Raw genomic sequence first — 15390 nt, forward strand, 5'->3', positions numbered from 1 at the left:
GTGTCCTCTCACTTAGAGAGCAGGAAGCATTACTTACAATGGATACTGCTGTGGGCCTTCAAGATGTCCACCATTGGCATCTGGACGGTCCTAGCAGTGAGCAGCAGGCTGGCATGTGCGTGTGTTGGGTAGCATGGCAGTGCAGGCACCAAGCCTTCTCTGGTGAGGTCCCCGTACGGAGGCTGGTTTAGCACTGTACCCTGTTCTTCCGTTCACCCCAAAGGCACGACGGCAGACGTTCTTCCCCGGTCGGGGTAGCTGAACCGGCGGGAGACGGCTGATGGCAGTCCTGTCAACATGCTGATGGCTTAAGGAGTCGGCGTGGGGACTTCTAGCATTTACACGATTGGCCTCTGTCCTTGGGAAGTGGAGTCCTCCTCGTTGGGTGCGACGTCCACCTTTTTTTTGTTGTTGACGCAGCAAAAACGATTGGAAAATGTTGTTGGACCAAAATCTCGATCTAAATGTCTTTACACAGTCCTAACTTGAAAATGAGCTTCATTCACGTACACACGTTCAACCAGAAAGTGCTGAAAGCCAGGGCGCTGGGGGACGAACTAGAGCACTTGAGAAGTTTGTCATGAACCATCTGCTTTGGGTTTTAGGATCTTATTGGGCCCCTCCATCTCCAACCTCTCTGGGCTTGCATCTAACCCATAGCTGCCCCCATTGCATGGGTTCCCGGCTGTGTTGTGTACTGCATGCAGAGGACTGGAGGTGGGGGTCCGGACTTTGATAGCTCTTGGAGATCTACAAAGATCGAAATGGGGCGAAATGCAAAAAAAAGAATGGCACACGCTATCGTCCAGCAGCAGGAAACCACGGACCCTGGTGCCACAGGCTAACATCCCGGTGTGCTTTTCCGGGCACAGCAAGAAATAGTAGCTGATCGGCACCTCTTATTTCCACCCCCCTCCCCCTTTTGGATATGTGGCTCATCTCAGCTTTTGCAGAGGAGAGGCCAAACTTGGAAAGGAGTCTGTTTTTCTTGGCATCCCTGGGATGAATGCTTCGAATTCTTCCCCTTCTCCCCCTCCACCCTTGGTTTTCCATACAGTTACTGTGCAAACATGTTATTTTACCTCTTGACATCCCAAGATGTTGGGCTTTGATATTTCCTGACGTTTTCTTCTACTCTGCAGCCCCAGATGGAAGTGGAGCGTTGCCTTCCATGGCTGCGTGCTTTATTCTTGCTCATGGGTGTAGGGGTGGGAAGGGAGAGAGCTCAAAAGACACGCACATGAGTGAGGCACCTACTCCAGTTGCCTTTCCAGGGCTGTCTGTCTGCCTGTCATGCTTCTGAATATCTGTCTGCCTCAAGGACTTAGCTAGCTCACATAGTAATTGCTTTGCAGGCTTTACGATGGCTGCTTAGAAACGTTCTGTGGAAACAGGGTTTCTTGGCAAGAAGGTTACCCTTGCAGAAGTATTTTGCTTTCTATAGAAATTGCAACCATTTTGTCCAAAATTAAAAAAAAAAAATTGTTTCATCTAGATGTGCCACTGCAGCTCCTCGGAAGAACCTCTTCTCATTCCCTTTTGTTGGCTGGACTACCTGCACTGGGTCTCCTATAATGCATGGTGTGCAGAGACTCCCATGTTGCGTGCCCCCCCCACTTCAAATTTGTTACCCCCATTTTACAGGCAGCAAACTGAGGCCTAAAGAGGCAAAGCACCTTGCCGTAGACCAAACAAGAAGGCTGCGGTGGAACTGAGAAGTGGGACTGGCTCTTCCAAGTCTGCGGGGTGGTGCAGTAACCGTGGGCAATCGCCCCTGTCCCCCTGAATACTGAACTGTAAGGTGTGCCAGGATGATGGTGTGCTGCTTGGGTAATACAACCAGATTAGCAACTTCTCAATTATGACAGGTAGTGAAAAAGTAGCTCAGATTAGCTCGGAAATTCTTTCCCTTCTAATATTATTATATGACAGTGCCACCATGGCAGTAATGAAATGAGGGCGGCTATCATGTGGCATGGTTGGTCTTAGGCAGTTATATTATTGGTCTTTTGGTCTCTTTTTGGTGGTCAAACTTCTAGCTGTAAATAAATAGCAGTTGAAATGCAGCAGCTGAAATCTTGTGTCATTTGAATAAGAGTCTTTGTGGCAGGGAGCAGGTGGGCTCCTCTGTTAATTAAATCAGGAACATACAGTACTGTACTCTCCAAGGGTCAGGGAACAAAAAGGAGGGCTACATAATAAGTAGTAAACTGTCCTTTCTACCCCTTTTAACTCCACTCCTGGGAGCTGCATTTAAAGCAACACTGTCAAGATAACCTTCATGGGTGGGGGGTTTTTTTCCCCATTCTCTCTCTTCAAATTAACACCACCTTTTAGGTTATAAAAGCTGAAAGAATTCTACAATATTGAATTTCCTTCTCACTTTCTGCTCCTTGGATTTGACTTCATTGGTATAACCTGGACTGATTTTTGTGCACCTGTGTAACGTATACCAGAAGCTGGAGATGTAACTGCCTGCACATAGTGGGTGGTCTCGGAGCAGTCCGAGCAGGGGACAACCCTGGGAAAATTTGCAGACAGACAGCACATATCCCAGTGTGACTATACCAGCGTGGTTTTTACCCCATTCCCACCCCCCCAGAGTAATTCTACCTGTATTTGAGTAAGTTGCATTGGTGATGAGCTGCCCTTGGTGTCTGCTCCTTCTGTAGACCAGGGTGGAGGCACCTGCTGCTGGGATAAATGTGCTGTTCTTCCTGGTTGCTGACGAGGCAGGCGCCTAGGGCAGACCCAGTGTGAAGGCATGCCTCCGCAGACCCACAGTTAGCTGTGTTTGTGTGTCCGGGGAAGGGCGGGCAAGAGAAGGAACTGAATAGCCAGCAGGAGGTAGGGAAAGACCTCAGAGCCTTTCACCTGTGAGCTGCTGGTTCAGACTGTGCGGATGGGCAGCTTTCCCTGTGCAGCAAGTTTGTGGTCTTGGTTCATTGTCTGCATGTCTGGGTCACATCCTAGCAAGCTGCCCCCAGTGTCAGGACCCTCACTGGGTCAAGGAGCAAACAAGCCTTGGAAGATAAGCTCCTGTCTCACGCCAGCACCTGATTGAGGTCCATTAGCCACCCAGCAAAGGGAAACTTGGGGTGCTATTGCATGGGAGTGCCTGTCTCGGGATTAGGGGGGCAGTCTGGCGTCTGATGGCTTTAAATGAAAAGCAGGCGTGGTTTGCTGCGAAGTGAATACAAAGGGCATGCAGGTAAGTTGGGAGAGATTGAAGGACCTGGACCTCTTCAGCCTCCGCAAGAGAAGGCTGAGAGGGGATCTTGTGACCAACTATAAATTCATCGTGGGGCAGCAAGGAATAGGAGATGCTCCGTTTAGCAGAGCACCTCTCGGGGTAAGTAGAAACTCAATGAAGCGCCCACCGCTCAACACCAGCCTGACAGCTTTTCTTTTCCGTTTTCCGCTGCAGGATGTCGGGCTTTTGGAGTATCAGCATCATTCCCGGGACTACGCTTCCCACCTGTCACCTGGATCTATCATGCAGCCACAGCGGAGGAGGCCTTCCTTACTGTCCGAATTCCAGCCAGGGAACGAAAGGTAAGGAGAGCGTCCTGCCCCGGAGCTCCTTGCCGGGTGTCTGCAAGAGCCCCGGCTCTTTTTAGTTAATCTTCACCCGGTTAATGTTTGCTTTGAAGACGGAGAGAGCTCTGTAAAGATCTGAGCGATATTGTTATTAGCTCCATGTGTTCCAGCCAAGGTTATTGTGCTGGATCACGCGCTAGTTCTCTCCACTGAGCCCTGTAGAATCCAATCCCCGAACAGCTCCGTGCCAAACATGTGGAAAAAAGCCTTGTGTGTCCGAGGCTCTCCTGACCGGTTGCGGCGCACGCCAATGCCTGCCGGGGGTCACGGGGTCTCTGAGCTATTGCTTTGCATTCCCCCTGCGTGCACAAGCTGGAGGAATCTGCTGACTGTCCGGGCTAGAAAACCGCAGGGGTACAGGCTGTGCGCCCCTACCCCTAAGCCAGGTTGTGAGCTCAGCCACTCCAGTTGCAATGAGTGATTTACCAGCCCATCCCTTTCACTTAGCTCTTTCATTAGGTACTGGCTAATTTTAAAATAAAAAACAAACACAACCCCCCCACACACACACATTTTTTTTTAATAACACTTGCATGAAGCAGTAAGTGGACTTGATCAGCTGGGTTGGTTTTTCATCGTGGAAAAATGAATGCAGTATTGTTGGTTTTGGCCTTGAACTCCAAGATGCCAAAGGAAGGAGTTACGGGAATGAGACTTGCCTCTTTCTATTATTCACCTCGGCTTCCTCTTGCTTCGTCCTCCTTCTCATTTCATTCTCTCTGCCTTGTGCTTGCATCCTTCTTTGGACTGTTTCTCCCTGCCCCCACTCAGTTTGCCAGCTTGCCCACTATCACGGGCCCTGATAACCCCCGGGAGAGTCTGCCGGGGGTCCTCGAAGCAGCTGAAGGAAGTGCTGGGTGGCCGGATACACTGCAGGGGCTAACCATTTTGAGAGGCCAGCACTCTGGTGCTGTTTCACTGCACTACACCCCTTGCTCCATTTCACAGTTTCTCTTCTGCATTTGATGAGAAGTGGTTTGGGAAAAAATAGCCTGGAAAGACGGTGTGCATCACAGAACAATAGAATTATGCAAAGCAGACTTTGACTCTTGTATTAACAGGCTGGGTCCACCTAAGAATAAACCTCCCCAAGTCACTTGAGCCCTTAATTGTGGCTAGATGCGAACGAAGTCTCTGCTTCTCCAAAATTGGTCATGATCTCGGGTTCTCAGACTCATCCCTTTGTGAGTGCCATCAGGTGTAAAGCTACTGTTGCGCTACATTTTGGCCAAAAATGGTAAAATCCCCTGTTTCTCTGGCATGACAGGGTCTGCCTGGTGATGAGGTAGAAACAAGTAGCGAGGATTTAGAAACGGAAGGCAGGCGCCGAAGTCTTGTGTTCGCTGTCTCCATGACGTGCTCGCTCGCGGTGTGGGTTGAATGCAGGACCCAGACAATCGTGCAAAGAGGCAGTATAATTTCTGATGACTAATAATCCTTCCTTGTGTCCAGCATTGTTTTGCCTTGCTCCGATTTCTCGGTGCTAATTTCTCCAGAGGGTAAGGCGTCACAGTTAAGCTAGAAGCCAGCTGACCCAGAGGTGTTCATATGAAACCCCTTGAACTTGGAAGGCAGTGGGCAAACAGGATCCAGATACAAACAGCACTGGACTTTGTGAGTTTTTCTTAGATGCACTGAGGAGGTTACATAAAGAGCAGAGCCAACTCTCTCTCATCTTTTTCCCTTCATCAGCGAGCAAGCCTCACAACACCTGATGGCTCTGAGAGCCACGTGCCTTATATGCTGTCACATGACCTGGGCATTGTGGCATCTTGCTCAGATACATCATGCACTGGCTATTTTTCTTATTGCCAGCCCCATGAAAGCCGAGGCATTAAACAGCATGCCATCCAGTCCTGGATGCATTTGCACAACCAAGTAGCTGCCGTGGGCCTTCTGACCTCTGGTCTGAGTGTCTGAATTCAAACAGGCTCAAAAACATACCGTAGACCGTGTCTGTGTGGTATGTGGCACCTCAGGCACATAAAAGATAACCGGAACAGAAAATAAAGCAGAGCAGCTTTGGGGGTCAAAAAAACCTGCGCAAAAATAAAGCGGAGCAGTGCACGTAGGAGCAGCCGCTCAAAACTGGAGCCATGCTCCGGCTGCCGACCCAGGCTCCACGCGGCAGGATCGTCACTGCTGCAGCCCCAGGAGGCCCCCGGGGTCTCAGGTAAGGCTGCTGGGCCAGCCTAGTGCTAGTCCTAGCCTCCCCTACTCCACCCGGGTAGCCTGCCACGTGCCAAAAGGCGCATGGCACAGGCCTTTCGCAGGGACAACTAGCAGCAGCACAAGGTGTCCCGCAGCTGATTGTCCATAGGGACCCAAATGTGGACGTGGCCGTAGGTTGAAAATGTGTCCTGCTTTGTCATCGCCTGTCTTCCCTGTGATGCTAAAGGAGTTAATCTGTTCGAAGGGGGAGCTTGATAACAAGTGATAAAATGCAGGTAAGCCAGCAGCTCTGTGCTCCGGAGGGACCTTGCATCCAGGGTTTGGGGATATTGGATATTGCTGATACTGGGCCAGGCTCTCTTTTTAAGATATTCAGGCACCGAGAGACTCAGAGAGGGGCCAGGTGAGCTTTCCAAAAACTCCTGGACGCCCAGTAGCTCTGGCAGTCGATCAGACGGCTGTTTCCAGGGTGCATGCAGAGAAGAAGGAACTGCGGGCTTCTGAAAATACCACTGGGTGCCTCGCTCCATCTTTCGGCACGGAAATACCTTTAAACATCCAGGGCGTATGTATTGGACTGCCATGAAGTTCTCTCAAGGAGATGGTCACAGATGCAACCCTTTGGACGCTCGCCCTGAAGTTGTTGCACGCGCCGCTCATGAACGCTGCCTGCTCGAAGACTGCCCGGCAGCTGGACTGAGCCGTCCGGCCTTGCCCTGTAGCGGGAGCGGGTCAGGACAGACGCCTGCCCCCGTCCTGGTTTCCCTCGCCCGTTGGCAAGCCTGGGTCTGAAGGGGGCGGCGGGGGAGGAAGAAAGGGAAGAGGACGGGCATCTAGGCAGCTGAGTGCCCTTTGGCAGGTTCAAGCAAGGCGCACCTGTTAGCTCTCTGGCTTTGTTCCCGGGTCCTGATGGATGGGTTTCGAGCAGAGGCAGCTGGGGTGGGGGAGCTAGGCACAGCAAGCACAACCGATGCCTTTGGCTGGGGGAAGGCAAGCACAGAAGCCTGCTGCGTCTGCAGGGAAGAGGCTCGTCCCGGGGCGTTGCAGCAGGAGGTGCGAGGTGCTTGCGTCTGGATTTCTAGCTGTCCCCCGACCCCCCCACAAACGGAGGAGAGAAATATGCTCCGCATTCCCCGCAGAGGAGTCTTGAGAAAGGAAGCAGGCTGTCTGGCGTTGGCTGCCGCTGTGTCTGACACTCTTCCAGAGCCACTTTCTCCCCCGCCCCCTTAAAAAATAAATTTGTTCATAAGTCTAGTGCAAGCGGAAGGTGCCAGACTGACAGCTCCGGAGATGGAGGGCCTGTGTGCATGTTTGCAGCGCAGACACAGCCCTGGCTGACTTCCTCGCTTCGCCCCGGTCCAGCCGGGAGCGCAGAATTCATTCCCTTGGGCCCGTTCGGCCCGGGTCTCTCTGAGGCTGCCAGCGGGGGTGGCGCTTGATACTGTTGACGTCGTCCCCCAGGGAGCCGGGTTGACGCAGCTTTTATTTTGTGCAAAGAAAAAACGTGGGCTGTGCGTGGCAGGAGGTTGAGGTTTTATTAGCAGTTCTGCCCTGAGCATCTACATCGCTTTGGACAAGTCCCCTAAGCAGCCTGCGCTTAATTTCCTCTTTTTGTAAATACTGGTGGTGATAATACTACCCTCCGTGGGTACATAGTGAGGTCTAATCCACCGGAGTTTGTCAGTCCCATTGAAAGACCTTGGGTTGGCACAGGGGCATAGGATGGCACGCTGGCGCTTATGGGAGCGCTGTAATTGAGGGCAAGGCAACAGCTCTCTCCATCCTGCCTATTACTGTATTGTTGTCACTGTGGTGCACTTCAGGGACCTGGCGAAAGGAGAAATAAGCTGTGAAGCATTTTGCCACGTGGATGCTGGCTCAAATCCGGCTTGGGTGCACAGTGATTGGAAATTGGTCAGTGTTTGGCCGTGGTTCGGTGTCTGGGAGAGAGGAGGCTGGCGTGAATCCATCCTCTGGGGGAGAGACATCTACATCAGAAACCGGCACCATCGCCAGCCTGGGTGATGGTCTTGCCAGAAAGACCAGGCACGGAGCAGGTTGTGCCGTGCTTGCTAATGGCGGCTGCTTCAGATCAGGGCTTTGGCCTCTCATGAGAGTTGTGTGGGGAATTTGCAGGAGCCGTGATGTTTCTGATGGGATGCCAGAGGATGGAGTGCTGGACATTTATTGCCCAAGTCTAGAGCCAGCGGTACCTGCTCCTCCATGCCACTTAGCTCCTCTTCTCCTGTGGCATGGTGGTTGTCTTCGGTGGCTGCTGGCCTTTTGGGATGCTGCATCCCTTGTGAGGCGGACAGGAGTCATCGAGAGGTTTGTCTGATACCTGTGGGATAAAGTAGGGCTTGCAGCTACTGATCTTCCAAAAGGGCAGACAGTGGGCACAGGAGTTGAACGCCTCTGGTTTGACCTCAGAGGGAGTGCTGTGTGCTGTTTGAGCATTGCATGTAAAAAAACCCGAACTGGAGAGGATCCAGGGGTGAGCAACAAAATGCTCCAGTGTAGGAATGCAAGCCGTGTGAGGAATGGCTGGAAGAACGAGGCACGCTCAGTCTGGAGAGAAGGAGATTAAGGGGGTGGGGGATGGGACGTGATACATTTTTCAAATATTTGCAAGGCGGCCATAAAGAAGATGGAGGAGAAGGGATCTTCCTTGTCGCAGAGGGCAGAAGAGCCAGTGGGTTTAAATTCCAGCCAAGTGGATTTGGATCAAACCTCGTGGAAATCTTCCCCTGGGCCAGACCTCAAGTGTTGGAGCAAACTGTGTCGAATCACCTTCACTGCAGGTTTTCCAGGAGGTGGACGGACATCTAACTGGGATGGTTTGAGAACGGCAGGTGCTGGAGTGGTACAAGGAGTGGGGCACGCTGCGGACTGGGGAGAGGCAGGCAGCGCAATGGGAGACAGGGCGGGAAGCAGAAAGCAGAGCAGCAGGTCAGGTGGGGAGCTCAGGGCAAGGAGCGGAAAGCAAAGCAGCAGAACAGGCAAGGGAAGGGGATCAGAGCCGTTCTCGGGTGGGATAACAGGATAATTTGTGACATGCCTGCCCAAAAGTTGCCCCCCCGCTAGATGATTCTTGGTGCCCTTTTCAACCAGGGACAAGATTGGAGCCGACTTTCCCAGCCTCGCAGGCGCTGGTGGGTAGCGGGTAGCCCCGGCACTGTGGCACGAAACTCTGTCCCATTAACTTCCATGCCAGCGGGGCTGTGACTGGCATCCCAGCTGGCAGCTGCCCCTGCTGCACCAGCAGGGCTGGTGGAGAAGGCTCTCGCAGTACTCGATCCATACGGGAGCTGGGTTTGCCGCCGGGCCATTTCTTTGCCTTCCTCCGCTGCCGACACCCGGCATCTGGATCTGCAGAGGGTGCCACCGAGGAGTCGCAGCCAGTGCCTGCCTTTTGCATAACCGGGGTTGATATCCATTAGCAAAGGAGCCTCTTGAGCTCGTTGGAGGAGGGCTTTGAGCTTGCAAGTGAATTTGGGGCTGGTAAGGCGCTGTGCTGCGTTTTGTCTTGAAGGATGGATGATTAAAACCTTCTTGACCTTCAACCTTTGGGGCAGACGTTTCATCGTCTTGACGTGCTGCTTTCCCTGATGATTTGTTGATCGCTGTGTCTTTTTTTCCGCCCCCTTGGAAGGGTCCACAGATTTCCCTGGAGCTTGTTCGGTTGGCTCTGCCAGCTGGACTTCAGGAGCTAGGAAAAGCATTTGAGGATCTGCTGTTGGTACAAGTCGTACCATGAATACTTGCACAGGAATGTCCTGGCAGGGTGACAGGGCGGAGGGGTTTTTTTTTAAACATTTTAATCTGCAGGAGAAATGAAAATAAGTGGGCCATGCATAGCACAACAGGTGTTAACCAAGCCTGCTGAAGTGCATCTGCTGTAAATCAGACATATGGATTTTTTTTTTTTTTCCCTCCGTGGGTGCATGTGTCTGATTGGTTTAGAGCAAGATACCTACCTTATTAACACACAACCGCTTGGCCGGGTGATCCTGCCTTTCCTTTTTTTTTTGTGTCCTCGGGACAAGGTATTTAGGAGAATTTGCTGGAATCTGACTGGGCCGCGCCGCGAGCCTGGGCTGCCAACCATGCGCCGTAGCACCCACACTACCTCGCCCCCAGCCAGGTGATGGTTCCTCTGGAGGAAAATGTAGCTGCAAGAATTGGGGGCTGTGTTTTGATCATTATGCACAGCAAGATGAATCACTATTTTCAAAGCAGGCCACTTCGTGAGCCGTATCCTGTTTTTGGAGCTTTTCCGCCGAGCGGCCGCGGCGGTTTTGAAGGGGTCGCCCGGTGCCGATGTGCGGTGTGATATTTCGCGTGCGTTAACCAGCTGCCGTGCTTCCGCAGCCATTAGCAGCAGCCCCGTGCACTGATAGCACGAGGGAAGGCCTAATTACTGCGCTTATTGCATGCGATTAATCCTCCTGACGGAGGAGTCATGGGAGCTCGAGCCGCATGGAAAGCCAACGCAATATATGGCCAAAGACATAATGTGAAGTTTTCAATCTTAATCCGTGTTTGGACCAAGCGGCACCAACTGTGCGGGCGTCAACAGGGCGGTCAGCCGGTTTTTATTTACTGCCTTTAATTAAGGCTCCATTTTTAAAGGTGACCCCCTTTCCCAGATGAAGGCGGTGGCAGCCACTTGAATTTCCTCCAGCCGGAGCCCCTCGCAAAGCTTTCCATAACTTAAAGCTCTGCTCTGTGGTCACAGTTGGGTTTAAATTTAACATGGGGAAAATTTATGGCTGAAAAGAGCAGCTGGTAACATCTGGATATTGGCTTCCTGCACCCAGCTCTGTTCCTGCAAGCACCGGGGATTCCTGCACAAACAAGGGCGAGATGAGGGCCTTGGTCCCGTGGATGCTTGGGTCGCACAAGGGATAGGCTGTCCTATAGCAAAAACCACCCCCCAAAAGGCAGGGACCTTCTTATTTTTATATTTGCAACAACAACCCCCCCCCCCCCCCCCCCCCCCCCGAAAGGCAGGGACCTGCCATTATTCTTCTTTACCCTGGGTTCCCGGAGACCCGAGTCACTGTAAAACGAATGTGGTAGCGTCAGCTTTGTAGTTCGCGTTTTATTTAGCCTTTCAATCTAGTGCACGAGAAAATAAAAAGTCCGTTTTGAAAAGTCCTCTTCTGGAGAACAACGAGGGCGTTGTATGACTGGTCTCTTGGGGAGAGCAGCATGAGGACAGTCTGCTCGGTCCATCTTAGCTTTCATTGCCCTCGAGCGGTGGGATAAGTCTTTTCAGGATCCAGCTTCAGTGAGAGGCTGGCGCAGCATCATTTTGCGAGCAGGAGCATGGCCTGATGGGGTCTGGAATTGTCCTAGTGCCCCTCCAGGCTTCAGGACACGTTGGCCTGTCCAGATCTACTTAAGAAATGATCTAGCTTGGCCCCCATGTTTTAAGGAGTTGGAGAAGCAGATAGGTGGGGAAAAAAACAGGTTGGGCCAGTGCATGGTCCAAGGCTATGCACGCGGTACCTGCCTGGTTTTCAAGTTGACCCCTGTCCCACACGTGATGGAAACTCATGAAGCTGTTTGGCAGAAGCTCTCAAATAGTCAAACTTTAAAGCTGGTGCTTTTTGATCTGCATCCACACGTTGGTAGAAGCGAGCCGACGAAAGCCTTACGACGAGGCAGGACTTCTCGGAGGCGGCCTTACAGAGACGCTGACGTGGTAGCCCAGCCGGAGGCACTGCAGCTCAACTCCCCAGGGATTTGGGATCTTTGGGGCCTAGGCTGGGTTTGCCGTTCTGCACGGGCACGGGTCGGCATCTCTTTTCTCCGTGGAGACCTGATTGCGAGGCCCCCCCGCGCTACGAGATGTTGCTTATAAGACTGACACGGCCTCGTCTGCCCTGCGTCGTCCTTGCTGCTTTGTGCTTGACCTTGGTACGCTCCATTAAGTTTTTCCTCTCCCTGGGTTTAACCCAGGGTTTCTTTTTGGCCAGCCCCTTTTCTGTATCGCACTGGCACGCTCGCCTTGGCGGATGCTAATTTTGTTCCTGCCACCCCTCCGCTATTTCCTCCTTGACTTCTGACGTGGGTCTTGACTGCTGAGCAACTTCAGCACTTGCAGATTGTTGAACGCTGGAAACTTCATCCTTTTGGTATAAAGTCTTTCCTTTTAATGCCGACTAACTTTTTAAGCCATCTGCTTTCAAAAGTGTTTAAACATCCCAACGCGCAACCCAGCTCCAGCTTTTGGGGGGTAGAGGGCGGAGATCGCGATTCTGGGAGAAACCTGGGTCAGGGATAAGTGCGCTGTGGTTATCATTTTAAACCGCTCCAGCTCTCTTCTGCAGAAAGCCTTGCTGACTGGGAGCGTGTGTCTGATATGACTTTCAGATATACAGTTGAAAGAGAAACTGCTGAGGTTAACAGGTTCAAAACATTACCTGCTTTGGAAATGAGGCATCCTTTATACAGTCGTCATTCATTACTGTGCTGCCAGTGGGCACTTTTGCACAGTGCTCGCTCCTGTGTTGCTGAAAAGGATGCTTTTCCCACCATACCAGGGCTATGCATTTACTGTAAATTAATATTATCCCCCTAGCAGCCTTAGGAAACCAGTCCGGGCTGCTGGTGTTCTCCATGCTCCGCTTGTGCTGCTTGTCTTCAGGGTCCTTTGAAGTAGTTGCAGTAGTTGAAGTAGAGAGCTGATTATGTGCAAGGGTTTGTATGAACAAAACAGTTGGCCTGCAGTTGGGTTTTGCTTGCCATTGAGACAACTGCATGGTTTTTTATTTTATTTTTTTTTACTAGCGCCTTGAGATTTTTAAAACACTACGCTGTGCCATGCATTTATTTCTTGTGGTCTTTTCATACTTGCTATCTCGTACGCTAATTAAAGTATTGTTTTCAGCACTTCATCCTGCGGTGTTTAATTATCTGGAAAAAATTGGTTCTCTGTCATGGTGGCGACACTAATTGTTCTGGATAATTGAGGCTGGGCTGTATGTTGGAACTCGCACCACTCTTGCTTGAGGGTGACCTGTAGCGCTTTTTCATGAAGGCCAAGCCAATGACAGACCGGGTGCCGGAGGCATGTGTTTTGTGGACAGACCCTGAGCCTCCGATGTTGCCAGGAAAGTGGTGAAAACAGTCCTTAATGCATGTGCTCGCATTGGAGCTCTTGGCCTTGCACCGCCCGTGCCTGGCGGGGGCACTTGAAGGCCATGGGTGAAGTTGATTTTCTAGAGCCAAGTTGTGCCCTTCTGGGTGACATTCAGGGTGGTTGTAGTTAAGGCAGGAACTTTATTTTTCCTTTCTTTTCCACCTTTCTACATCTCTGCTCCCTTTCTGGGGATGGGGCTTGGCGTGGCTTGGCTAACAAAGTAAACGAGGACATTACGTCGTGATCTTCTCCATCCTTGGCTGCTCCCTGTATTTGTCTCTCTCGAGGCTGCTCAGCCCACACCTAAGATCCTGTCTCCCTGGGACAGTACTTTGCAACCTGTGCTCCATGGGCCTTTGGGGGTCCCCAGACTACGTCTAAGGGGCCCGCAAAAAATGACTACGATCAATCAAAAGCATGCAAATACACACACTTACCGTTCAAAGGGGTCTGCACCTCCATTCAAACTTTCCAATGGGGTCCACAAATGGAAAAAAAAGGGGTGTAAAACACTGCCCTGGGGAAAGGCTCTTTCCTCTCCTTTTATATCCAGCTAATGAACCACCACGAATGAGACGCTTCCCTCCATGACTCCACAGAACCCACTTAAACCTTTCAGACTGGCCTTTCTGGCCTCCTGCAAAGGATGCAGGTTTTGAATGGCCACGAGGGTGCCAGAAAGTAGTATCTGCAAGAGGAAAACACTCCTGTTACCTGTTTGGATTGCAATGGGAGCTGCAGATGCTTAGTACTTAGCATGAAATTGTGGTGGTGCATATCCTAATCATTGTCTTGAGCCTGAGCTTGAAAAATAAATCACCTTGATGAATTAGTTGGCAGTGTGGTTTTGCAGACATGCCGAACCACTCACATGCAATGAAGCATGGGTCTAATCTAGAGTCGTGTGCTGGACTCAGCTCAGACCTACCGTTCCTCACTCGGGAATGAGCTGTAGATGGCTCGAGTGACCTTCGGGGACAAGCATCAACCTCATGGCTTTGCCGAACCTAGTCCCTTGGCACATTTTGTACTGCTGGTTTTTCCATATATGTTTGCAGAAGAGTTACAGGTGAGCAATAATTTGCCCTCGTTCCTGATTAACCACTGGTATTTATTTCAGTTCAGGGACTGGAGCATAATTGCATGCAAAATTTGAACCACTCTTTCCTTTTGGCAAAAAATGAAAGAAATTTCTGACACGAGGCGTGCAGGAGGCGATTAGGCGATGCTGGCTGAAACAGAGGGCTGCAAAACTTTTTTCTTGCCGGAGTTATTTGAATTCTGGTAGCCACGTTAGGGCCGCGGACAAGCGCGTTGTCAAGATCTCGCTGCAGGTGTGGATGTGAAGAGAGCAAGGCGTGAAGGCTTTTCATTTGATTTCCAGCTAAGAAGGGCTGCCTGCATTGTATTGCTTCAAGTCATCTCGGGGGCCGTTGGAAATGCCTAAGGATGAACTTAATAGCCATTCCCACGCATGTGGAAATGGAAATAAAACAGCACCCTATAATGTAATTGCTGCTTGGCCCTGAATGGCCGTGATTCACTGTCGGAAACTCTGTTTTTAAAACTTTATATTTTTTTTAAATATATTTTCTTAATGTAAGGAACAAGGCTGAATTTTGGTTTGTGCTGCTTTTTAAGCGCTCTTAAGGCTTCAGGCCAGTCCCTTTGCAATTAGCAGCTTCTTGGTAACATAGCCTTTAAAAAAAGTGTGTGTGTGTGTGTGTTTTAATGACCTGTCTGCACCAGAAGGCGTTGGGTTATTTGAACGCCCTCCCTGCTCAACAGTTCCTCCTCATAATTCGGTTTGACAAGGGAGCATAAAATGCTGAAGTGCAACAGCGGGCAGGCTGGATTTGCACGGGCGCTGCTCTTGGGGAAACCCAACAGGAAACTTGAGCGGCGCTGCAGGTTATTTCAAGGCTTGCTAGAGGAACAGCTCTGAATCCTCCTGTTGTTTGCCTGGGAAGGGCTTTGGCATCAAAGGAAGGAGCTGTCCTTGTCCTGCTCTGAAAGGTGGCAGTGTAGACGGCGCTTTCGCCTTCCCCTTTGCAGATTTTGTTGGCTACTTGAGTCTCGAAGACAAGCGCTCTTCAGTTTAGGACCGATCTGCCTCGGAGAGAGAGACCAAGAGTGCACAAACCACATGCTTTTCCTTTTTGGCTGTAAGCCACAGGTTGGTTTTCCAAGTCTGCATGAATGGTACCTGGGCCAATTTTATGGCTGGCACCGGGGTTACCGTCTAAAGCGGTGCGGTCTGCAGCAACTTGTGTGACTTGTGCTAGAAAGCCCCCGGCTTTGTTCTTGGAATTGGAGTTTGCAGGGCTGGAAGGTAACCGGGGGGGGAAACCCAACCTGTGAACCGAGAGTGTCTAGCTTAGAAACCTGTGTGCGCTAATTTTCAGAGCAGACCGACACTTAAAGATCACGTTGCCTGCATGGGTCTGTTTTTGCGACACCTCCTCTCT

General features: G+C 51.2%; 1 protein-coding gene across 25 annotated transcripts in view; it reads left to right on the forward strand.

The window, feature by feature from the left end:
• The window catches only part of NCOR2 (nuclear receptor corepressor 2), a 335757-nt gene that overhangs the window by 106114 nt on the left and 214253 nt on the right, over positions 1-15390 (forward strand). For all 25 annotated transcript variants that reach the window (XM_090062093.1, XM_090062092.1, XM_090062105.1 and 22 more), the window contains one exon: positions 3428-3555. In XM_090062093.1, the coding sequence (XP_089918219.1) occupies positions 3428-3555 (128 nt within the window). The remainder of the gene's footprint in view (positions 1-3427; positions 3556-15390) is intronic.

This window comes from Crocodylus siamensis, chromosome 9 (assembly GCF_052110815.1).
Source record: "Crocodylus siamensis isolate JL-2025a chromosome 9, ASM5211081v1, whole genome shotgun sequence".
Classification (NCBI taxonomy): Eukaryota; Metazoa; Chordata; order Crocodylia; family Crocodylidae; genus Crocodylus; species Crocodylus siamensis.